Source organism: Dermatophagoides pteronyssinus, unplaced genomic scaffold (assembly GCF_027571235.1).
Source record: "Dermatophagoides pteronyssinus isolate colony J.1.1.1.1 unplaced genomic scaffold, Derpt_VIB-CSIC_2022.12 sq0002, whole genome shotgun sequence".
NCBI classification, from domain to species: domain Eukaryota; kingdom Metazoa; phylum Arthropoda; class Arachnida; order Sarcoptiformes; family Pyroglyphidae; genus Dermatophagoides; species Dermatophagoides pteronyssinus.
The window spans coordinates 4,312,676-4,339,895 of NW_027461526.1; the positions used below are offsets into that span (position 1 = coordinate 4,312,676).

Below are 27,220 nucleotides of genomic sequence, written 5' to 3' on the forward strand. Positions count from 1 at the left end.
ATTAATGAAAGTTTTGAGAAACAAAAAAAATGTTTATTAAATGAAACAAAAAAAAAGATTATATCATTATACAGCAAAATTGTGATGAAAAAATCAATCGATAATAATAATTCCTAAACGGTAAAAAAATCTTATAAGGAACAAAAAAAATGACGACAAAAGTCGTTAACGCTCAACAAATTGTAGAACGGTTGAAAAATGGGTTGTTGGGTGAACGAAAAATAAAAATAAAAATAACAAGAAAAACAGAAGAAATTTTCAAAAGTAAAATGTATGCAGAGGCAGTATGTAGAAAAAAATTAGGTTCAAAGTTAAAAAAATGGATCCATGATTCTTGTGGATAAATTATTGTACAATAAAAAAAGAAAGATAAAACTGATCCAAGCAGTTTATCATTCGACGATTGCGGTGAAAAATAAAACGACCGTAGAAATCGATAAAATGTTTCTATTCCATCATTTGATTCTTATTATTCATTCATTCATCCCAGGCACAATAATAATCATCATTACGTGATGAACGATAAATATATGGTGTCATTGTTGATTGTTGTTTTGGCATACCCACACCACCACCACCACCACCGTTATGATGATTATGATGTTGATGATTATTTTTTCCATTATGTTGATATGGATATTGAGTATATGGATAATGAGAATTACCATTATTTCCAACAATACCACCATATTTATCATTTAAATCATAACGTGTTGAAGCCATACCGATTCTTGTACTACCATATGTTGAATCACCACTACCATTACCATATGAATTAAATGAATCATCACCATTTGGTCCACCACCATTTTCACTTGATGCAGTATATGGATCAGATTCACCTGAACAAAAACCCAAAAAAACAAAACAAATTTATTATTATTATTTGTTTTTCATTCATTTGTCAAACAAAAAACTAAATAAAATAAAATAAAATTTCATAAATATCAATGCTCCAGGGATAATTTGGATGAACAAAATCCAAAGCAAAGCAATCAATTTTGATCAATCGAAAGAAATTTGATCGTGACTTTGAATATTGATTGATTGATCAAAATTATCATTATTATCATTCAGTGAGAGAAAGTGACCATTGTTATTACACAATGACATAATAATGATTATAATGATCCTGATGATGAAAATAAAATCTTTCCAAGGTTATTTTCAACAACAACAACAAACATAACGTAAATAAATAAATAAATATAGATCAAGATAGTTTGAGAATGATGAAAAAAAAGAAAGAATGATAATCATACAATACTATCGATTGTGTCGACCATCAATCAATCAATCAATCAATCGATTTTTTGGCTATATCATTTTTTTCTTTTTTTGTGAAATATTTGACATTCGAAAATCAGATTGGGCCTTTTTCATTCATTCATTGAAGATCAAAGACCAGAATAATTTTCTTTCAACAAAAAAAAAGAATGAATGAATGGATGAATAGAAAATCAATGGATTGTTTAACTATTATTGATCAATCAAATCGATCAATCAATCACTCAATCAATAATCAAATCTAATTGATTCAAATGGCAATTTAATCGTTTTCTGTTGTTGTTTTGGTTGCTTATTATCTTATATATTTTGGGTAACTTTGATTGATCGAAAAGTAAACAAACAAACAACGAAAACGACAACGAATATACCTGAAGCCTTAATAATCATTTAGTTTAAATTGGGCAATTTTTGGATAATGAAAATAATGTCAAGAAAAAATCGAAAAACAAAACAAAACAATAGAAATTGATATTCATCATGATGATTTTTAATGATGATTTATTTCTTCCTTGAATGATTGATTGATTGATTGATTGATTGATCAATGGGTTAAATATTGATACTATTCTAAGGTAAAGATAGAGATTTGTCTATGTGATCATCATTATTGACATGATTGTTTTGTTGTTTTTGATAATGGTGATATATTGTCTTATTTTTCATTAATAGCTTTTAGGTAAAAAACTATCAAGTCAATTTTTAATGCCTGAATAAGTTTTCTAATCAATCATGATTGAAATAGACATTTAGGATTAATATACGACCAATTATATCATTGATGCATACCTAATGAACCATAATAGGATTGATAAGAAGCGGTACGTGAATGTATAATATTTGGTGATTTTAGATATGAATTTAAAAATCCACTAGTCGGTACTTTTCTTGAATGAAAATCTGATTGATTATAAGCTGATTTGAATGGTATTGTCATGTTTGTTGTTGCCATCAATGATGATGATGATACATGATTGTTGTTGTTGTTGTTGTTGGAAGATTTCTTGGCAAAATTCGGCACACGAGCACTAAATCCACTATAATAGGGATCATCTGCGTTTAACAACAAAAGAAAAAAGTTGATTTATTAATTAAATGATACAATAACAGTGAGAAAGTAAACGAACCAAAAGTACGTGGATTATTATTCAAAGGCCTTATTGAATATTGATTTTCATCATCTTGATCTTTAGGCAATTGATTTTTTGTTGAAGATTTTTTCGTTGATGAAAGTAATAAACGTGATTTATTTTTTCTTTCAAAATCTCTTGGTGGAAGTTTTGGTGGTTTTGGATCATTATTTTTTGAATTATGATTATTGCTACCATTCGATGATAATGGTGGTTGTAATAATGATGAAGATACTGTACTAACATAATGTCCAGATGATCTTGATCCACCTGATGAACCGGAACTATTATTACCGGGTAATGTATATGGATCTTCTTCTTGAATGGCAGCTTTTTGTCGATCAAACAATGTAACCAAATTTGGTACGGATTGACGTTTCGAAATTGCTGAAAGAATTAAAATGGTAAATGACAAATAAAAACCAAAAATTAACGAAATTAACAAGCGATTATTGCCATACCTGGTGGTAATTTAGATTTGAGCATATCCATTGCAACAATATTGATAACCATAATCCAAACCGGTAGATCAAGTAAATCTGGTGCATCTTTTACAAAACTTATACAACAAATACATTGATTTTCTAATTTACGACGATCCGGATATGCACGACGTAATTCACGATTCATATTTTGTTGAAACCTTTTCATATCAAATAATCGTACAGCTTTATTCAATTCTAATAAACCATTATTACGAATGATTTCCATTGAAACTGATGATTCTTGTTGTGTTGTTGATTGTGAATCATTTCCATTTCCATTTAAATTATTTAAATTATTATTATTTGTATTACCGGTTTGCCATCCTTTAACATAAACATTTGATTTTGCTAAACGTTTGATTAGAATATTACCATCATCATCCATACGAATTTTAACGCCCTACATTGATGATAAAATGATAAATTTAAAAGAATTATATAAGTAAATCTTTCATCAAAGTATCGATTATTTTTTGGCCATCATCATCCTCATCCTCATCATTATTATTATCATTATCATTGAACATTTGCACATGGCCACATCGAAACGAAACAATCGATTCCAATTCGATTGTCGATTGTTTTGTCGAAATGACCAAAAATGTTCGATTGTATTCGAATAACAACAGTTACACAACATCGAATGAGAGAAAAAGAAAAAGAAAAATGAATGAAATGAAACAGAATGACCTGAATGAATAAATAAAGTTTTTTTCGTTGTTAAAATGAAAAAAAACAGTAGATAAATTAATGGTTATAGATTTTTGAATATGAAAAAGAAGACTGCTGCTGCTGTTTTGGATCATCTGAATGTCTATTTTTTATTTGAACAAAAAAAAAGTTGTTCAACAACAACAATCCAAAACGAAAACAACTAATCAATCAATCAATCAATGAGTTTAATTGTAAGTGTTTTTTTTATCCTTTTTTTCTTCTTTCTCAAAATGATTGATGATGATGATGACCATATTCTGTTTGATTTTTTTTTTTGTTGTTGAATAAAATATAGGGTGGTTTTTGTTTTCGTTGTTATACTTACATCACCAATATGATGTTTAATAATATCAGTTTTTTGATCACGTAATGGATTATCAAAACCATTTAAACCGATACGATAACCATCAAAACCATCATCAGTACCATTTATTGTTAAAATTGGTGCACGTGCATATGCTTTAGCAACACGACGATTACGTTCCATACAGATTAATTTGGCCCATATTTCATCATCGATTTGTTCCCATTTATTTAATATTTCTAATATATGATCCTGAGAAAAGAAAAAAAACAATGTTAAAAATATTTCAGTTAAAATCTAAATTAGAAAATATGGAGAAAAGAAAGAGAAAGAAAAACATTGAAAAGATATTAATCATGAAACAACAACCAACCAAAATGGCAAAAGTTTTCGACAATAACAATGATAATCAATGATAATGATTACAACAAACAAAACAAATTTTGTAACATTGTCATCATCCATATTTAAAATACAGGATTTATTTTTACAGACAAACTTCAGAACAACAACAAAACAAAAAAATCATTGGGGTATTATGCTGATGAAGATGATGATTATCAAATGAAACAAAGAAAAAACTCTTAGTTATGCTTATGAGCAAATTGAAACATTTTTTTTAATTTTCTTTACTTTGTTTTCTTTAGCAATTAACAAACAAACAGGAAAAAATTGCATAATAATGAAAAAATAAAGGATTAGAAAAGGAACAATTTCAGACAAAAATAGAATCAAAATTGTCAAATGTAGGAAAATTCATTCATTCAAACGGATTTTGTTTTTGTTATTTTTTTGTTTTGTTTCGTTTTGTTGAATTTTTTTTCTTCTCGAGAATATAAAAGAATTGCAAATCAAACCAAACAGAACAAAACAAACAGACAAACAATGCACGAAATACAATTGAAATTTTTTTTTCTCCGTTGATTAAATCAAAAAAATCGGATGATGATGGTCAGTCAGTGTGTGAATGAATGGAAATCGGGAAAGCAAAGTAAAGCAATCCAAATAATGATCCATTCATTTTTTCCTTTTGAGAATTGAATTTTTCGTTATTGTTTTCGGTGAATTACGACATTCATTTTCAACGTAATTTCCATTAATAACAATGAGGAAAAACGGATTCGGTAACAGAAAAAATGTCGCATAATGATGATGATGATTTGAATTCATTTTTTTCATTGCCAAACTAACCAAACAAACAAACCAAAAACCGATTCATTCATCAAGTGAAAAAGCTAAATTTAATTTTTTTTCATCTAATAATGATGGTCGACAATCCAATGATGAATCATAAGAACAATAGAAAATTGTTGTATGCAGAGAAAGTCGTGAGCGATATTCAAAAAAGTGATCCTTTTTTTCTGCTGAATGCTGTGGACATTGGTCAAACACACACATTCAGTCTTTTATTATTATTTCGCATAGAGAGAATGCATATTGGATTTGAAGATTAGACAATCAAATTGTCAAATAATAATAATAATAATAATGTATCATCCTGATGATCATCATCATCCAAATGGCAATGAATGACCATTGAATTTGAAACAACGAAATGACCATTGAGGATTTATGGCAACAACAACAACAACAAAAAACACTCATTCATTCTTCTGTGTTCAAACATTCAAACTGTTTTTTTTCAATATATTTTTAGGATTCGACTTTTTTTTTGAATTTGAAACAAAATGTTTCTCAAAATAGATAAACAAACAAACAAACAACACGCAAATAAACATTTTAACAACAACAACAAGAAACATTTGCTTAACATTTTGGATTAGATTAGTATTTGCTTTTCGGTAGTCAATGTTGATGAACCAAAAATAAGATTTGAAATTCGTGTATGCCAGGATTATGGTGAAAACAAAAAAAAAAATATTGCATAACATCAAAATGGTCATCATTATCAAGTTAAAACAACAGCGGTGGTATTATCCATATGGTGTGGTGTCACATATGTATGTATGTAATCATCATCATTATTATTATGTTCATCATCAGCATAATGAATTGTTTTTTCATTACATCAAAAAGTTTCCAAGGATAAAAATGAATATCAAATGAGATTAATGAATGAATGAATGAAAACGTGATTCATTTTTTTTTTTTTTTTTTGAAAAAAATATCGGATGAAATGTAAAACACGTTATTTGTCAATCTTTTTTTCTTTTCTTGGTGGTGACATTGGTGATTCAAAAAAACTTGTTTTTTGTTATAAATTTTTCAATAAGTTTGGCGGTCAATCTAGCTTAAATTTGGCTTTGAAGGAAAGCGTTGGGCACTATACCGATTTGTATCACTTTTTCTCAAAAAAAAAAAATGATAAATGTCTATGTGAATTTTATTGTTTTTTTTATTTGTCGAAAAACCGGTACGATAGAAAATCATCATCGATGATTTGATTGTTTTTCTTCATGATGATGATGATAATAATAACAGTAATAATGGCGATTTGTTGTTGTTGATGTCGAACTATTTTGGCCATCAACAACAACAACAAAAAATTATGATCATTTTGCCGGTGTTGTTGTTGAATCATAAAACAACGACAACAACAACCATTCTTTGTTTATTATTATCATTTTCACTGTTATTATTATTTTGTTTATTTCTTCGAATTTGACTGGTCAAGCATTGGGCAATTTCTGTTTGACCTCGATTTTGGCCATTTGTTTTTGTTTGTGTGTGTGTGTGTTAACACACAATAATGATTTTCAATGAAGCTTCGAAAAAAAAATTTTGATCGATTAATTTCTCATTCCTGTATGTTTTTTGACTGTCCATTATAATTTCATTTCATTTTTCTTGTTGTTTGTTTGTTGTCTAATTTGTAATTTCAACAAACTTGTTGTTGTTGTTAGACAAGAAGAAAAAAACGATGTAGTAACAACAACAACAAGTAATTTAATTATCAATTCGACTGTTTTTTTAAAGAAAAAAAAATTGAATAAATAACGGTTTCGTGTATTTATGTAATGTGTTTGTTATGTAATCAAACACACACACATACAAACAAACATTGGATAATCATCAATTGAATAAAATAACGATTTAAAACAGAAAAATTCAAATTTCTAGAGAGAGCAAAGGGTTATGTTTGATATATAGGAATCGACAATGATGACACAGTGATAATAAATTGTTTTTGTAAAAAAACTTTCTAATTATAAAGATTTTTGTTTTGTATTTTAAGCCAATATTGATGATGATGATTATGATTGACATGGAAAGGAAGCCAAGCCATCCATTGTCATATTAGAATCATTATCATTTTTTCAATGAAATAAACAACGACAACAAGTCATGCAACAATTGTCGGATCATTTTTTCTGTTGAAAAAAATCCCCCTTTGAATCAACTTGAATCAACCTAAAACACAACCAGCCAAACAAACAAACAACCAAATAAATAAATAAACAACGACCATTCAAGATAATCATACCATAATTATATACATCAAGATGATGATGATGATGACACACACACGATACCAATTTGTGATTTTCGTAGAATAACAAGCAAATAACAGAAAGGAGAAAAACGACAAAAAAAATTCAAAAAATAATTGAAAAATTTCAATATTTTTTCCCCTAATGAATAGTTTTTGTTTTCCATATTTATCCATATTATCATTAAGAAGGAATTATTCGAGGTTAAAGATTGTACCGGATCAGATGTTTTATTGACGATGATGACAATAGGAGAAAAGAAATCCTAAAAATGGCATTGGAAACCGAGATATGCTCTAGCATTGTGTAAATGAAATGAACATATTATATAATGATAATGATAATAATAAAACAACAACAAAGTGTATTGCACCATTGATTGTGGTAATTATAATTATCTTTTCTTCAAAATGATGGTGATGATGATGAGAATAGCTCATGCGAACATTTTTGTTGTTGTTGTTCTGTCGTATATAATTCATCATAAACAAAACAACAACAACAAATTTCTAAATGTGGACAATAAAAAATTGTCAAAACATTTCAGTCATGTTACGTAATCATCATCATAATGATGATTCAAGAAGAATCTCTACTAGAAAAACAATGATCTTCAACTTGAATATTTTTTTGTTTTGTTGATAAGATCGAATCGATTGATGGTCAAGATTAACCGATGAAAAAAACCAAACCTTTTTCATTCATTCGAGATTCGATCAATCATCGAAAAAAAAAACGGTTAAAACAATCAACACATTTGTCCAGGTAAAAAAGGGAACCAAACCCTTGACACCTGTAGAAACATATCTATTGATAACATATCATAGATCATATCATAAAACGATCAATCATCGATCAATAAATTTATCGATTGACTAAAGGTATTTTTGGCAATCGAAAAAAATGATGATGATGATTGACAGCTTTAAACATCATTTAAAAGGATGTGATATCTTTGTTTTTGAATCTTTGTGGAAAAACAAAAGGATATAAATGATGAAGCCATCATCATTATCGAAAGAGAGAGAGAGAGAGAGATAGAGAGAAAAAAAACGGTTATCGATACGAAAATGATATTTATTTTTGGCCAATCATTAATCAAAACAAACAAAACGAAAAACAATCGCTTTTCGAAAATCTAAAGGATAATGAAAGATTTGATCAGAGATTTTTTTCAAAATCAAATGACAGAATCGAAATATGAAAAATCGCAAAATTAGCATCATTCAGATTGAGATCAAATATCCCGGAAAACCATAAACAAACAAAACGAATGTATCGAATGTTCAAGTTGAAAATTTTTTTTTCAAAAAAATTCAAAATACACATTCTCAAGTGTCAGTCTTTTTGCGTAGGAAGATGATAATGGTGGCCTGATGATGATAATTTTTTGCCTTCAAAATTTTGTTGAACAAAACGAACAACAATAAAAAACACTTGTCATCACCATTATGATCCAGGCAAACAAGCAAACTAACGAAAAAAATAACAAGAACAACATTCATTCGAACAACGACCACACATTATTCTTGAACAACAACAACAACAAAGATAACAAGGCAATTGAACAAAACAAAAAAGTTTTTTTTTCATTGATTCAAAACATCAGCTGAATCAGTCGATGAACAAATGATGGCTTCAGGGCCAACAAGATCATCATCATCGTCGTATTCTATTTTATCAATGAAAGATGTTTAGCAAAGCAAACTTTTTCTCTGCAAAAAATGAAAGAAAGAGTTATATACCAATATAGCACACACACACAGAGCAATTTAACAATAAAATTAAGTTAATTTTCCGCCCAAACAAACAAAACATCATCTTCAATGATGATGATCATCGTCATCGAAAATTGATCGGAAAAAATAGTGGAAATTTCGAAATTTCAAAAAAATGGAATAATTTTTGCTGCTGAAATTGAAAAACATTTGAATCAATTTCACTAATCAAAAATCTAAATCAAACACACGCACACAATTAAAAACAATGAAAATATTTTCGTTCTTCTTTTGATTAGAATCTTTTTTTGCAAGAAAAACAAAACGAAAAAAACCTTGATCCAAAACACATAAACAAAATCAACTGACTATTTCGATCATTTCAAAAAGGATTATTGATTTTTTTTTTTTTGAATTCGCTTTTGGCAAATGCAAATTTTTTTGTTTTAAAGCCAAAAAACAAGGTCATAAATCACAAAACTTAATGACAAAAACAAAACAAATTAACCAACCGACCGACCAATATATCAAATATCACATATAATGATGATTTAGACATTTGTTTTGTTTGTGAGAAAAAATATCCACCAAACCAAACCTATTCGTAAAAAAAATCCAATCATAATTAAGTTCAGTATTTTGCTGTGTGTATAGTGTATATGGCGGGAAAAAATTTAAATCATTTTCAAATATTTCTCAGGTGCGTATTACTGTGTTTGGTTTTCTTTTTGTCCGAAAAACAAAAAATGTTATATAATTGAAGAAGAAGAATATGTAAAACACAATTGAAACCAACCAACAACAAATAAATAATGTTGTTAATGTTTTATTGTGGTCACTCCTAATCATAATGATCATTATCATCATAGTAATGATGATGATGATGATAATGATAATTGATGTTTTGTTTGTTTGTTCGTTCAGTAAGTTCATGGGAAAAAAGTTTGCGTTTCATTCAATTTTCAATCATTAAACCATAACGAACCAAACAGCAACGAAAACATCATTATTATCATGAATGAATGAAAATGATCTTGATCTTTGTTATAATCTCTATGATGATAATGGTGGATGACCATTATCATTTTGGGAATTTTTTTCTGTTTTCGTTTCTGGAACAATGAATAATCATTGTGCGAACAAACAGAAAAAAAGTGTTTGCGAAATGAAATGAATATTTAAAAAAAACAGGTTCCAGGATCAAAAAGTGTTTTATTGGATGAATGTTTATTGCCAATTTGTGGATGGATGGATGCTATGTGAAAGAATGAAAATGACCATGAAAAGAAAAGAAGAAAAAAAGAAAACAGAATGGCCCATTGAACAAATGACAAATATTGTTCCTGTTAACAACAACAATTTGTTGTTGTTGTTGTTGAAGATTTTGACCACAAAAACAACAACAACAACAAAAGTGTGGTCAAATCATAAATTGGGAGATTATATTTCGCCAAACGAAAAAAAAAATCCGACACATTCAACAACGATTCATTCATTCATCATACATGTTTTCTGCCTTCTTCGTCGTCTTAACGGATAATTTTAGACCGATCAAATCGATTTACATTTGAATTATTCATATGCATTTTTTGCATTCATTTTTTTCTCGCATAACAAAAACGATATCCATCCATTCAATTCGACCATCCATTCATTTTTCTCCCAAATCTATGGGCGATTGCAAAGGAAAGAAATAAAATCGAAAAAATCCCGCTTCGATCGGGTTACTTTTGAACAGAAATGGAAAAAAAGTTTCCTCAAAACCATTATTAGATTCAAACAAGGGAAAACAAAAACCAAAAACCGACTATCCCAGTTTTTTGTTGGCAGATTTCTTCATTATTATTTTACCAAAAAATCGAAAAAATTGTAAATTTCGATTATCGATGGTCATATTTGAAAAATGGATGCATCAGTTTCTTTTTTTCGGAAAATCCGTAACCAAATCAAAGCCAAAAAAGATAAATCGTGATCATCCACCACAAAAACACGGTAATCATTAAGCTCATCGAATTGAATTTTTTTCGTACGATTAACATTATTAAGTTTTTTTTCCGGTCAAACAAAATACAAGTAAAAAACGAATGAATAAATTCGGATCCGACAAAATTTCGCAAATAAAAAATAATCATCCAATTCATTTGATGACCACATCATATATCATCATTTATATGGGGGATAGTGAGCAAACTTTTCTTTACATTCGCGTGTTTTTATATTAAAACATCATCAATGAGAATTAAGACGAAAAAAGCAGTAAAGATTATCTTATCTTTCGTAAACATAAAAAACATGTTAAGGATTGATTTTTTTTCTTCATTGGATAATTTCAATAAATTATCCACAAATAAAAACCACAGACCACAAACATTATTGATTCAATTTCATTAGTCAATGAACGGGTTGAATTTATTTAGCTTCGTTTACATTTCGAAAAATCTATGGCCATTTTGCTTGAAAAAAAAGGCCAAATGATAATGATGATGATGATGATGAATATATTATAATGTTAATTGTTTTGCCTTTCATTTTGTTGTTGTTGTTGCTGAAATTTTCAACAAAAATTAAAATTAATTTCATCAAAACATAGCATTAAAGCATAGGATTGAAAATGTGAAAATCATGTAAATTGTAACGTTCAACAAATAAAAAATAAATAAAGAAAATTATCATCATTTGGATCCAAATGATAATGATGATGGTCATCATCATTATCCATATGCTAATAATGGATGATTATGGCAAGTAAATATTCAGCAACTTGTCGATAATAAAATTATTATTTGAAATTTCCGATTGGATCATCATTCATCAATAACATTGAATCAAAAATTTTTGAAAATTCAATAAAACATCTGTAAAACATCATACTGATGAAATGTATACATTGAAATTTTGAAAAATTAAAATTCAATTTTAAAATTTTTCATTTTGAAAATGAATCTACATTCTTCCAATGAATGAATGAAAGACCATGTTGTTGTTGTTGTTGTTGTTTAGAGGTTAAACATATTTATATTAATCTATAATTCAAGTCACGATTCACCGATATACATTTCATCATTGATGTTTATTGTTTCTCTTCTTCTGTGTTCCATTATCTTGTTGTTGTTGTCGATGATAATGATAATAACAGATTAAAATGACATTCAAAATAACAACAACAACAATCTTTTTTGTTTTGTTTTTTTTATTAGGTTAACACAAATATAATTATGAAACAATTTCATTTTGGATCAAAGAATAAATGTGTTAATGTTTGTTTTGCAAATGTTGAACGATAATTAGATTAAGAAAAAAACTAAAATTGAATTTTTGTAAAATTGATTTCAAGCGAGAGTTTAATCTGGTTTATAAGTGATATTCTTGCGAAGAAAAGTTCAATTTGAAATATTTTCAATCAATCAAAGTTTGAGAAAAAAACCAAATATGGATAGTCAACAGTCAATATCATCAAAAAGTCAATTATCAACATCAAAAAGTCAGCTACCATTATCAAAAAGTCAATTATCATCAACAACATTATCCCGGCAACAAATGATACCATCATCATCATCAATGAATTTTAATCCAAATAATCAACAACAACGACCAATAAGACGATCAAAATTTTTTCCATTATCAAGAATACGGTATTTTTTGGAAAATTTTGCACATTGTAAAACAATATCAAATTCAGCATCAATGGGTTGTGCAATTGTAATTGAAATTGCGCTGACAGAATTATTACAACTGGCTACGGAAGCAGCAAGAAATGAAAATAAACGTCGTGTTGGTAATCGTCATATAATTCTAGCATTACATAATTCATTATGGTTACAAGAATTATTTGGTGGACAAAGTGGTATGTTACAACCACCAACACAAGCTGAACAACAATTATCATCATTATCACGAACAAAAAAAGCAAAACGTTCACGTTCACGTTTACGTTCACGTTCATCTCGTTTGACATCAAATTCTCGTAATCGAATAAGAAAAAAAAGAATATCATCACCAAAACGAAGATTAACTGGATCAAAATTACGTAAAATATCATCGAAACGAAATTTACGTTAAGAACATGCAAAACACCAGTGTTTTTTTTTTTGTTCAATGAAAAATTTTTTTCCCTTTTTTAATAATAAACAGAAAACAAAAATTAAATTCATATTTGAAACACGAAGCAAAGTGAAATGGGAAATTTCTTCCAAACAAAATCATTATAATGATTTTATCAAAGTGAAAATGGTTCCAATAAGAAAAATGAAAAGCTGATTTTAATAAGAAAAAAAGGCTGATGATGATAATGATGTTTTATGAATGGAACACATTGAATATGTGATTGTCCTAAAGGCGTCTAATTGATTTTTAATGTAAATTTTATTCAATTTTTGTTTCATGAATTTGTGTTTGTGTGTGTGACTATGATGACCTTTCACACGCACAAACACATTTTTCAATCGTTGAAAATTATCCAATCTTAGGAAAAATGATAAAAACTTCTGAAAAGAAGAAGAAAATAAATTATAAATCATTTTTGGTTAATTGAAAAGATAGGAATATCAACATGCAAATTAGTCATAAGATAAAACAATCAAACAATATTATCAACCGGAAAAAAATTACCCAGAAAAAAGAAAATGGGTAATTTTTTTCCAAAGAAAAATGATCAGCAAAAAATTTGTTTGTTTTTGTTTCAGTTCAGTTCAGTTCAGTTTGGTTTTTGTTGTTGCTGCATATGTAAAAATAGCATCCAACCGGTGTGTGTAAATTTTACCCGAAAAACAACAATTTTTTTTCGAGTAAACAAAATGATCATTTACTTTTTGTTTGTTTGTACACCGAAAAGCATCATTGTTTATGCAAAAACAAACAAAACAAATGATGTAATTACCATGTAATTATTTTGTCCGCGAATCAAGCAAAGAATCATCAAAATGTAATAAAATAAGTTTCAATAAATTTTTTTTTGTTTGATTTTCCAGGCTGATTTGTTGTGGGAAAACAACAGCAAACAACAAATATCATTTTGTAATTTTTGTTTCCATCATTTCCTCAAGTTTGATAGAAAAAAAATGTATCCCAAAAATGACATTTACAAGGAAATATCACCAACATCAAAGAAAAGATAATAGGATTTTGTCGGGGGGAGGAGAAGAAGCCTGTGTGACATGAGTAGAAAATGAGATAACATCGATCAGTGAAGAAAAAAAAATTTTTTTGATATAAAAGAAAAAAATGATTAATGAGAGATCCATTGTGGAAATAGTGGACAACAAATATATTCTTCATGACATACATCAAGTGTGCAGAGCTTCAATTCAATCACAAAATCTAGATAAAAAACAGATGATTATGAGACATTTTTGATGGAAACAAAGTCAAACTAAAAACTGAACTGAATTCTCGTGATGCACGAGTTCTGTTTTAGTGAGAAAAAAAAGTTCCTGCTTTTTAGCAGAAAAACAAATTGATCAATCGGATAATCATCATAACATCACACCTACGCATCATAATCATAATTAAAAATCTTACAAAACGAAAGCGAAAAAGTGTGAACAACAACAACAACAGAGACATTGGACAGCAACAGATGTAAGAATCATTTTGCTAAAAGAATTTTCAGGTAATTCACATTCAGGGTAATTAGAATCAAAAAAAAAAAATTTCCAATTCAAAAAAATCCTTCAAATCACAAACACCTGATAAATCCATTCATTTATTAAGTAAATGAACATCATAATTATCATAATCATCATTCCTGGAAATCTAAATCTTTTCTTCATTTATTTATCATCATCAACATCCGTTTGAATGTTGTTTTGGCGAGACCGATTCGATCAATAATATTTTTGTTGCTGTTGTTCCGCCTAATCTTTTTTCTTTTTTCATTCAAAGTTTGTTGTTCAATATAAAATTATCATCACCATCACAAACACCACACATTATTATGATGATGACAAAAGACTCGTGCATTTCGATTTTCTTCTGGCGTGATGTTTTTCTTTTTGGTGTTTTATTTCACCTGCAAAACGAAATGAAAAAACGACAAGGCGTTTTGCGCGGCAGTAAGGAACAATAAATAACAACAACAACAGAAATGAAATTTTTCATTTCATTTCTTTTCTTTATACTTTTCCTGTTTAGTTTTTTGATTTTTTTCTAAATTTGTTTTGTGACTGTCATCATTATTATCTTGGATTTTTTTTGGGGAAAAAAAGGGTTTGGTGATCAAAAATGTTTTTTCACTGGAAATGGAAGCCATTTTCTTATTTTACTCAAAGGGTTTTTTTCGTTCTTTCCAATTCCGACCGACCGGTCGATCAAATCAACAGGTTTTTTACTTTATTTTGTTATTTTTTTTTGGGTGAGAAATCGAGATAGAGAGAATTCATTTCTCTCAATCACCTCAATATGATAAAGCTTTCGTTCGTTCGTTAAGTTCGTTAAGTTCGTTCATTCGTTCATTCAATCAATGAGAAACACCTACACCTTTTGATTGGAAAAATATTGAAGAAAAATATATTTTTTGACCTGAAAAAAGGAAAAAATCCAATCTGAATTTCATTATATTTGAACTGATTACACAGACATACAGACAGAAAAACATATGAACCAAAAAATCAAAATTGGAAAGGGGAAAGAAGAAAATAAAAAACATTCGTTGTTCCAGGATACAATTTAATTTTGATTGGTACGATATATGTGTTTGTGTAAGTTGCACGAGTTGTTACCTGAATTTTTTTTTAATTCAACCAAAAAGTTCGTCACACTTGTTATTTACATGAAACTAATTTTCACACGAAAAAATTGGAAAATGTTGTTACGATGATGATGATGAAAAATCATTTAATTTTTTTTTTTCATCAGAATCGGTTACGGTTGTCATCAATCATTTTGAACAACAACAACAACAAAAACGTAACCTGTTACAATTTTTTTTCTTCATATGATTGACAACAAACATTGTTGTTGCTGTTGTTGTTGAATTCAAGACCAACAACAACCATAACATGTCAATAACCATTGTGTATCTAGGTGTGTGTGAAATTATTCATTTCAACACACAGAGACAGACAAATAGATAGACAGACAGGTGGTGATTGGTAGCAAATATATTTGAATGTGGAAACAAAAAAATTCCTCCAAATAACATCATCTATTTATTTTTGCTACGAAAATTTTTCATACTTGCAAGTTGTCAGATCAATAATGAAAATCAATGTCAAAATATTATTATTTCACCTATCGATGACCAGAAGAGAGAGAAAGACTAATGTGTAAAAATAGCCAAGCAAAAGAAAAAATCACACAAGCAAGTGTGAGAAATATAGTGAAATAGAGAAAACAAACAAACAAACATTGAATTTGGCATAGGGCAGGTAAGTAGTGAGAAAAAAAATGAGAACAAACACAAATATCATTGATACATTGAACATCAAGCAGGTTTTTGTTTCATTTTTTCATTCGTTTCATTCGTTAAGCTGATGGAATTTCTAATTACAATATTTGATTTGAAACAACAAGAACAACAAACTGGGGGAAAAAATTTGAAAATGAAAAGAGCAAATTCGAATCACAAATCGACCATTAACCATTAACATTATTTTATCATCAAATTTCAATCAAAAGACCTTGATACTTTTCTTGAATCAAACGTTTATTAACATTTTTAAAATATGAATTTTTTGGCGGTGGCCAATTATCATGGACAATTATCATTATCGTCATCAATTACACCACCATCTTTATAAATAAATCAACAGCATTCTTCAAAGAAATTAGCCTTGTTTTCTCTGAAAAAAATGAATCGATTTTTGAAAAAAAAGAAAATTTGAAACAATTCAGATCCGCTTGTTTCTTGTTTGTGTGTCTATAGACGCAAATTCCACAAGAAATCGATGCATAAACACACACGTGCAAAGTTGCTGTGCACGTGCAAAGTGTGTGTTTAAATAGCCTTTTTTCACATCATTTTTCAATATATATTCATTACAGATTTTCTCTCACAATTTTTTTCCGATACACTTTTTTTTTGCATTAAAAAAATTGAATCGACAAGAAGCTAAAAAGGGGAGAAAAACAGCAACAAAAATTTCGAGGACAAAATGGAAAACAAGAAAGTCAAGTAAAAGCATATTTTTTAATTTCAATTCCAATTTGCAAGCAAATTCCTGAAAAAATGAAATGATTTGGAAATTTCAAATGTCATTTTCATTTGACAATTACATTAATCATTAGTCATTTAATCAGATTTATTTTCCATAAGATTAAACAAGTAACACCCAGGAAGACAACAACAAAAAACGATGCAAAAATTCAATGATAAAATGATCAATTTGTCAACAACAACAACATTCAACATTTCTTTTTTTTACAATCGGAAAAAGAATGGAATGCTGTCCAGATTTTTTCCCCTATTTAGTCAAAATAGGTGTAGTCCACTCTGTATCTATCTATTTCCACCCCAATATCATTGATCGGATTTTGTTGTTTTTGTTTTTTTCCATTGAATTCAAATTCAGATCAAAAAACAAGACAAAAAAACAAAAAACAAGGTGGCCAAGGTTTCCAATCATTATTATTCAATCTGTTGTTATTGTCCATATTAATCGATCGATCAATCAATCAATCGATGTAATAAATGATATGACGACCATAATGATTATGTCATTGATCAAAAATTGTCAAATCGAATCCAAAAATTCAAAAAATGAAATTTCTCAAAGGTTAAATGATACAAACCCAATCAATCAATCGAATGAGATTCTCTCGTTTTGATTGATGATTGTCTGGTCAATCTATGGATCATCATTCTGTTATCAGTGAGAAACGGTGGGATAAATTTTATCATCAAAGATGACATCGAATTCAAAAATACAAAAAATGTCATCATCACGCATCACACACTGGCTAGTGTTTTGAGAGAAAGAAACGAAAAAAAAAGATTTAATGATTTTACCGCCGGATAATTACATCACACCATTCATCATCATCAACAACAACAAGAACTTTTTTTTCATATCAAAATCTTCTTGAGATTTAATCCATCAACAACAACAATCCTATCGGATCATTCTGGGGTGAATCAAACATATTTCTCATATGAAAAAATTGAAAAAAATCGTTATTATCAAGAAGATAACACATCATCATTATCAATGTTATAAATATAGAAATTTTTTTCATTTCTAAAGCAATAAAAAAAATGCAATGAATTTTTAATGAAAGTGAAAAAGTCACATAGAAACATGTTACACAAACACTATAGAGTGGAAATAGATCAAATATTCCGAGGCTGAAAATGTCATCAAATCTTTTCTAACTTGAAAGGATTGAATGAAATGGATGTGGCGGAGGTGAAAAAACACTTTCCTCACAACATCAATAATGGACATTGTCCATAAATGGAGAAAAGATTCAATTGAATAAAGCTTATTGTTGAAAGAATTCAAGAAAAAATAGTTGAAACAAAAATTGAAAACAATGTTGATGATGCAAAACAAACAAAACAAGGCGAATACCGCATCAAAAATGTGACAACTTTTCTCCAATTTTTTTTGATAATAAATGGATACAGTAGTTGTTTGTTTGCTGGAGCTGTTGAAGTTTCAAATCATCATCAAACACACCCAATGATAATGATGATGATGATAATGATAAGGTTAATATAAGGTGTGTGTTATAAATATGAATATGAAAACCACCCATAAAATTCCTTTCAAAATAAGTTCAAATCAAGGGAGAAATTTGAGTTTGTTTTTTTCTGTTTGAATGAAAACAATGGCCCAGAAATCTGAATTTGAATCTGATTTGTTTTAAATGCCGCCGGACTTGTTTGTTTGTTTGTTTGATGGCGAAAAATTCAATGCCAATGGCGAATGATCGTTTTGGAGAAAAAAAAATGATTTTTTCGATCCATTTTGGAACAATCAATGTTTTTTTTTGTTGGAACACAACAGATTGGCTACATATTTTCTTTATTTGCTACAATTTTTTTTCTGTTTGAAAAGACCCAGATACATTTAAGAAATAAAATGATCAATTTTGGACATCGTTGATGATGTTGAAAATCAAATGATTATATGGAAATGTCAATATCAGAAGAAGAAAAAAAACACAAAAATGCCCTGATTTTTTTTGTGTGTAAGTTTTGTTTCTTCAGAAAACGATATACAAAAACACATAGGGCAAACATATATTGCGTAAATTGGAATATGATTTAAGCAAAATTAAAGTTTCAAATTTGGAACAAAACAAAGAAACAGAAAAAGGGGAGAAATCTTTCTTTTTTGAAAAAAAAACATTAAATGAGAAAGACAAAGGTGTCAATGGTCCAAATAAGCTAGTTACTTAGTTAGTTAGTACTAATGGACATTTGGATCAAATTTCCAACCAAACAAAAAAAAATCAAAGATTTGAAACGAATCGATTTTTTTCTTTCGATGTTCGATGCTATTTACACACACCCAGTCCAAATTGTTCAATTCGATTGATTTATTCATTCGATTCAAATGATGATCATTGATCTAATCAATCGATGATTTGTGTGTGTGTGTGCAAATGCGAGTTTGCAAATGTTTACGAATTTCAATCTGCAAAACATTATTATTATTTACAAGTGAAAAAAAATGTTTTGCGAAGGTTGCTATTGCAAAATGAAATTATGCTTTTTATGGATGATGATGAAAATCATCGATGCTTTCAAATCTCGATGATTTTCTCGAAGAAGAATGTTTTTTGCTTTTCAATTGCTTCTGAATTCGATTTTTTTTTGATTATCATTTTACATGATGTTTTTTTCGATGATGGAAAACATTTTTTTGAATTGAATTTTCTTTTCTTTTTTTCAAAAAAAAGTCTAAATAAATTCAAAGATTTTTTCAACGAAAGTTATCGAATGGCAATGGGATTTCAATTTGATTAATAATCAGTGAAAAAAAAACGATGGATGGATGGAACGAGAAAAAAAAGATCATCGAAAATGATCAATCGATTGATCGATCGATCGATCAAATCGCAAAGTTTCAATGTTGTTGATGATGATTATTTTACTATATGCAAAAGGCCATCAAACAACAAACATTGACCTAATGACCAAACCGAAAAATAGTAAAGATAATATCGTCGCAATTGGCAAAAGTCATCGCCAAAAAAAATCGATGATGATGTTGATGTGTTTGTGATTTGATTTGATTTGATTAATATTTGCCAGACAACCAAGTTGTTGAAATTGATTTTCATAACCGAAACGAAATGAAAAGAAGAAAAAATATCAATTTTTACCTAGATACCGATACATATGAAATTAAATCCGAAACCAATTCGAAAATATATACACCAAGTCTAACCTAACTCTTTCTAAATATATATCCAAACAGTCTAAATCTAAATTAATCATGTTTTATTTCAATGATGCCAGATTGTTGAATGAGATAATTATGATCATGGTCATATCAATGACCTTATTTTTTTTATTCGATCCGAAATTGGATTGAAAAAATCTCACAAGACGGGTAAAAACGGAATGGATTCAATAGAAGGAAAAATTAAGGGAAAATTATTTGCCAACAGATCAGATCATTGCCAAAAATGACAACAGGAATGTTGTCATTTCATTTCTTTATATGAATTTCATTCATTCATTGATTGAAAGACATTCATTCATTCATCAGTCATCTTTTCCATCATCATCTGATGAATGAATGTTAATGTTTCAATGTTATTGAAGCCGAAAACAACAACAACAACAAATGCTTGATATGGACATTGACATCGATGATGACGATGACAATAAAAAATAGTTTTTTTTTGATAATAACAAGACAAATTGCCGACAACGCCGACTAAAGATCTGTTGATTTTTGATATGTTGAATGACAGAATGAATGACATTATTCTTCAAAAAGGAAAAATGATTTTTTCAAAATGTGAAAAAAAATGATGATAATCACCGCCACCTACCTTCATTAATTTATCTTTTGAATACCAAACATCTTCTTCATCTTCATATGGATTATAATTATCTGGATATTGATTACCATTACCATTACCATTTGCACCATTCATCATTAATTCATCCCTTGATCGGGATAATATTCGTCGACGGCTTATCATTGTTTTTTTTCTATAAGAAAATCTACAAGAAGAAAAAAAGAGAGAAAAGAGAAATTTTGAAAAAATTAAAAACGCATTTCGCATGTTCATTTCATTTTTGTGTAATTATCATCATCATTAATAACAGGTAATTTACTTAAACTGATTTAAAAAAAAGTAAAAGGATAATCGACCGTTATAATCGATGGTCAATATTATTATCAAAACAGATGATGTTTTAATCCATTTTCAAAAACTTAATAACACACTATTTTTAAATAAAATTTACGAAAAAGAAAAAAAAAAACAGGACATTATAAATTTGGAAAAAAAATGTGATTAAAATTTCATTTTACAAGTTTTAGTAAAAGTTGAAGAAAAACTTGTTTTTCCCCTTCACTTGTTGCTTGAATCATTTTGTCATTGCATCTCTCTGTTTTTCGCTATCTCTCTCACCCTTCTCTGCTATCAAGCTAAAAATAACGGATGAAGGGATCAACGGATCATGTTTTATTTTTTGCCCCAAATCCATTCATTCATCATAATCGTTTGGTGACAGAAAAATTAGAAAAAAATCCAACAAAAATCCAACAAACCTGACCGAAAAGCTTGAAACTTTGCAATGAAAATGTTAATTAAACAAGCGAAAAAATTGAAAGTCAAATACTGTCATTAACCTTTTTTTGGTTTGTTTTTTTTTGAAATGAAATCTTTTTTCGGGCACAAAAACAAAAAAGCTAATTTCAAATTACAACCGAAAAAACAACGAACAGCAAAAGATAATTTGAAACAAGACAAAAAAATAATTAAAAAAAGAATCTTTAAAAACACTTGGAAACAGCAGCAGCAGAAAAGGCAAGATTTTTTTTCATTTGCCAAATGATGATGATTACGAAACATAATCAACTTGTCAATTTGACGAATGAACAACGAAAATTGCCATTTGAAGAGACTGTACGAACATTACCTTTTCGCTTTTGTTTTTTTAGAAACAAAAAGACTTCTAATAATAATCGATCCTCATTGTTTTTTTGAAATGATTTCTCTGCTTTGCTTTTTGCTCAATCAAAAAAATGTCACACAGTCAATTGGATTATGAACATGGTCAATTTCAAAAAAAAATCAAAAAGATTCTAGGTAAAAATGAATCCATCCATCATCTGGATTCATTCAAAATACTTGGGACATTTTTTCTTTTCAATTGGGAAAGCTTTGTCAAGAATCAGAAAAATGATTCGAGAAAGTTTCTCGCTTTCAAATTCAATCAAAAAACCCATTAAAAAATGACAATTGAATTTGAACAACAAAAAAAAGCAAAAAAGAAAATGGAGTACTTGTCGGAACAAAACGAAAACGAAAATGACAATTTTCAAAATTTTCTCGCTTTTTTTTCTGACAAACACACACACACAGGAAATACACTGTATTATTGTCATCATCATCGTTATCCATCATTTCAAACAACAACAACAACAACAGCAGAAAAGTAGCCAATTTTATGTCATATCACACGATGTCACCGAATATGTAAATCTTTCTTTCTTTTTTTTCACTTTGTTGTCATTTAGAGATGGTGGTGGTGATAAGATTGATGCTTTTTTCTTTTCATTCAAGTGTCTGTGCTAAGTGTTTGACTAACTGACATGATCTGAATTCATTTTTTTTTCTTTCAAAAATAACTTTTTTCGAAATGAAAAAGGTGACAAAAAATGGAAAGTGATGATGATGAGAACCTGATCATAATCTTATTATTATGGGAGTGAAAATCATTATTATTTAAAAAAGAACCCAAAATAAATCAAAGTTTTCAAAGTGTTTTTGTGGGTCAAACAAGCAAATAAACAACATTGACATCGAATGAGTTGAATTTGGAGAAAAAAACATTGAAAAGATCTTTTCACCTGTGTAACATCTTTGGAAAAAAACGATATCATCATTATCATCATCAAAATGGCAAACAATAACAAATGTTCAATGAATAAGCAATATAATTGTTTTTTTCAATTCGAATACGTTTCATTCATTCAAAAAAACACGTGTAACACGTGTGTATTGAACTCAAACAACAAATGTTTCCCTGAAACAAGTTTTTAACTGACTGGTTTTATAAACTTTAAAAAAACTTTGAAGAAAAAAAATCATAAAATCAAAAGAAAACATTTTCAAGTTAAGCTCAATTGTATAAATGAGAAAAAATTATCTTGGGAAAATTGTTTTTCTGTTTGGTTATTATTGTTATTCACCATTAACATTCAACATTACGTAACATAACGAAACGGAACAATATCCGAATTTTTTCTTTCTTCTATCTTCTTCATTCTTTTCTTTAAAAAAAATCCTTGAATAACAATTAAACTTTAAGATCAAAAAAATTCAAATTTTCAAAGCAGAAGATTTTATTGTCTAAATGATGATCATCAGGATCATCATCAGATGTATAATGAGATGGTGATGATGAAAACTTTCATATAGTACCATCGAGAGAGAGAGGGAGAAAATTATTTATATTACAACATTTTTTTGGCCTTTTTTTTCTCCTTGAAAAAAAATGTAAAAAAATCCTACCATCCAGCAGAAAAGAACATCATCTAAATTGATGTTTGTTGCTTGTTTGAACACATTATCATTAAAGTACATTTTGACCTAGTTTTTTATCGGTTATTAGTAGTACCCGTTGTGTACGAATGATGACCGGTTTTTTTTCTTTGGTATTTTTTTTTCTGTTGATTGAATTTTCTTCACAGAGAGATCAAGTTCAGGTGTTTTTAGTTGATCAATAAAGGCACCCAGATGCATTAATTACCTGGTTTGTTTTATTGAAAAAAAACAAAAAGACAGACAGCCAACAACAAACAAACAAATCAAACAGATGTTTTTCTGTTTTCACCGAAATCTGATTACATTGAAAAGATGCTGTAGTAATTTTTGTTTTCAATTTGGAAAAGATAAAAACCCTGGAATATTTATTACAACAACAGCAGATTACAGATGTAATAATATGAATGAATGAATGAATATTTCGGCAAAGAAAAAAACTAGATCAAAATCATCATAATGATAATGATAATGATGGGAAAAAAATCTTTAAAAACAACAACAGAAAAAAGTTCAAGATTTTTAATAATAACAACAACAACCTAATATAACTGATGTATCCTGTTCAAGTTGGTTTAATGCAAGGTTCGCATCATCAAAATGTTTTTCTTTTCTTTTCTTCAATTCAGCAATTCAAATAATAATAATATTAAAATTGTGAAATTTTTTTACTAAACAAGCCAATTTGGCAAATTGGTAAGAAGAAGAACATCTTCTCAACATTATTAAATTGTGTGATTTTCGTAAATGAATGAATGAATGAATGAAGAAGATGCCTGGATAAATATCGTAATAAGATTTCTTCTTTTTATATATACGGTTGTTTGTTGAATAATTTGATGATGATGAAGGATGATGAATTAATATTCACAGCCAATTTGTCATTCACACACACACAAAAACACAATGGACATTGAAATAAGAAATTATTTTCAATGTTTTGTTCGTTCTAAAGAGTTATGGATACCTAGATTTGAACGAAAAACAACAAGCATATCTGTGTGTGTGTGTGAAATGAAATGAAATTGTTTCAATTAACAACAACAAAAGTGGACAATTGGTTGGTTGGTTGATTGAAAGAACGAAGAAAAAGAAATTGTAACAGAAATTTTAAAAACTTTTTTTCATTAAATTCATCGTGACCGAATGTGAATGAATGAATGAAAAAAAATCAGGAAATAAAATGAATGGAAAATTGTCATTAAAATTTTCGAAAGGTTTTTTCAAAAAAGATTTTCATGAAAAAAAAATTCAGTCCATTCGATTATTTGATTTTTGAATGTTTTTGATTTTTCAATAATTTTTGTTTTCACCCAAAGGTGTCTTGTTTTTTGTTTTCTAAAATGCTGAAACCAGAAGGCAAAATTTTCTTTGTTTTTTTGAGTGTGTGATTAAATCGCGTGCATTTTTTTTCTAAAACTGCCAGAAAGTTGTATTAAAATACCAGGAAGCAATGATGTTGATGGTGGTACAAACCCATTATCATCATCAAAGACCTCAAAGCATCCGAGAGAAAAAAAAATTAACCCTTATTATCCTCTATTATTACTGAATGACGAAAAGGAACAATTTCGTTTTCGTTGACGCACGACCCGAAACAAAACAAAAAAAAAATCCTATACTGTAAGGCATGATGTTCAAAATGGAAAAAATTTTCGATTTTAAATGGACAATCAATCGAAAGGAATGAATGAATGGATTTTGGTGGAGAATAATAAGCGTGATGTTTTTGTTTGGGCATTATGAAAATTTGAACTGAATGATAAATCGAATTGAAGGAGTGAAAAAATCATCATTTCCATTTTCGGGATAAACCAAATGAACAAATAGGAAACGAAAATCATAAATCCATAATTTGGATTTGCTTTTGGTTAAAAATTTGTCAAACATTTATTCATTCATTGAAGATGCCAAAAAAAAAAAAAATGGTGGCTATAAATATGTTTGATTTTCTGAAAAAAAAATCTTGATACAAAACCAAATGTTTGTTTTGTTTTGTTTTGTTTGGGTTTCGAAATTTGTTTGCATTTTGCTGTTATATAATGATTGATCAGCAAAACGACGACTACCACATTACAATTGGATATATTTCGATTTACAAAAACAAACAAAACAGAAAGACATTCAAGTGTTGTCGTCGTTTGTAACCAAACAGATATTGTTCTCTGTTTTTTTTTCTTTTAGTGGAAATGTTTGTTTGCATTTTGTCTGATATGTTATTCAAATATATACTGGTTGGTAAATAAATCAAATCATATCGGATGCTATTGCTAAAAACAAAAACAAACAAACAAAAATTTTTCCCCAAAACTGACTCGGGTTAGGTTGGTCAAGTTAGGTTAGGTTGATGATTATGACAACAAACAAAAAACACACACACGAATACACAAGTATTATAAACAGACACAGAGACACACAGGTAGATCGTGCCGATTCAAATGAATTGAATCCGAAAAATGCTTAAAACATTGATTAATGGAATTAATTAATCAAACAGACAAATGAAAACACAGAAAACACAAACAGAAGAAATTTGAATATCCTAAATGTTGAAATGATGATGAATTTTCAATCATTTAATCGTGCCAAATCATGATGATTTTACAAAATCAAGCTACCTGATTATTATGATGATGATGATCAATGTAATGATTGTATGGTAATCGTTGAATATTTTGTTTGGCCCCCGGAAGTTTTCGTTGAAATGATTATTTGACGAAAAGATTTTTTTTTCACACACACAGAATTGACCAATTCAAATTGACCAATTGAAGCATATATGGTTGTCGGTTGTTGTCGTCGATCGGATCATTGATTTTTGTGTCTTCTTTTCTTTAATTAAATTTGATTTAATGTTGTTGTTTTTTGACACAAATTTTGTTGTTGTTGTTTGACAATCTTTACAGAACAAAAACAAAACGAAAAAAAGTTGATTTTCGAATTGAAAAAGAAGAAGATTTACGTGTGATTCACAAAAATGGATGACTGAATGACTGACTGGCTCGTCGTAAAGTTTTTCAAAAAATGATGTTAATATAAACAAACAAGAAAAAAATCTGAGGTGATGGTCAAAAGATTATCTTTTCATCTTTGAAGATGGTTTACAAACTTTCGAAAATCGGACATTGAACGTTGTTGTTGTTGTTGTCGGCAACTTGGGATTATGATTTTCCAAGTTGATGAAAAAAAAACAAAATCCAGTACAGTGATGATGATGAGCTTGCTTAAACTTTATTTAAGCAACAAGTGAAAAAAATTGTGTCGCCCAAAACGAAAGTGACGTTGTTCGATGTTCGATGTTTGTCCGGGATCATGGACATCAAGATGGTAAATAAAGTTGAATGATGATGATCATCATCATGTTGATGATGGTGATGAATAAATCATCGGTGGTGCTTGAAAAAACTATTTTTCTTATTTTCATTTTCTTTTGGCTTGTGAAACTTAAAAGTTTTGA

At 28.6% G+C, this 27,220-nt stretch overlaps 2 protein-coding genes across 2 annotated transcripts; one reads left to right on the plus strand and one right to left on the minus strand.

The window, feature by feature from the left end:
* Positions 1-19: 19 nt before the first annotated feature.
* On the minus strand, positions 20-27,063 carry LOC113793182 (uncharacterized). Its single transcript, XM_027343206.2, has 7 exons — positions 26,382-27,063; positions 21,037-21,211; positions 3,942-4,172; positions 2,879-3,302; positions 2,415-2,804; positions 2,077-2,340; positions 20-842 (listed from the first exon to the last, which is right to left on the minus strand). The coding sequence occupies exons 2-7, from the start codon at positions 21,187-21,189 to the stop codon at positions 478-480; spliced, it is 1,827 nt and encodes a 608-aa protein (XP_027199007.2). The 5' UTR covers positions 21,190-21,211; positions 26,382-27,063; the 3' UTR covers positions 20-477.
* LOC113793504 (uncharacterized) lies at positions 12,476-13,152 on the plus strand. Its single transcript, XM_027343587.2, has one exon. The coding sequence runs from the start codon at positions 12,520-12,522 to the stop codon at positions 13,147-13,149; it is 630 nt and encodes a 209-aa protein (XP_027199388.2). The 5' UTR covers positions 12,476-12,519; the 3' UTR covers positions 13,150-13,152.
* Positions 27,064-27,220: the final 157 nt, after the last annotated feature.

Excerpts from the sequence above, each read along its gene's own strand:
- LOC113793504 (XM_027343587.2), top strand. The coding sequence starts at position 12,520 with ATGGATAGTCAACAGTCAATATCATCAAAAAGTCAATTATCAACATCA.
- LOC113793182 (XM_027343206.2), bottom strand. The coding sequence starts at position 21,189 with ATGATAAGCCGTCGACGAATATTATCCCGATCAAGGGATGAATTAATG. Across the intron at positions 3,303-3,941 it reads TTAAACATCATATTGGTGAT|GGCGTTAAAATTCGTATGGA; the intron begins GTAAGTATAACA and ends TCATCAATGTAG. Across the intron at positions 843-2,076 it reads ATCCTATTATGGTTCATTAG|GTGAATCTGATCCATATACT; the intron begins GTATGCATCAAT and ends GTTTTTGTTCAG.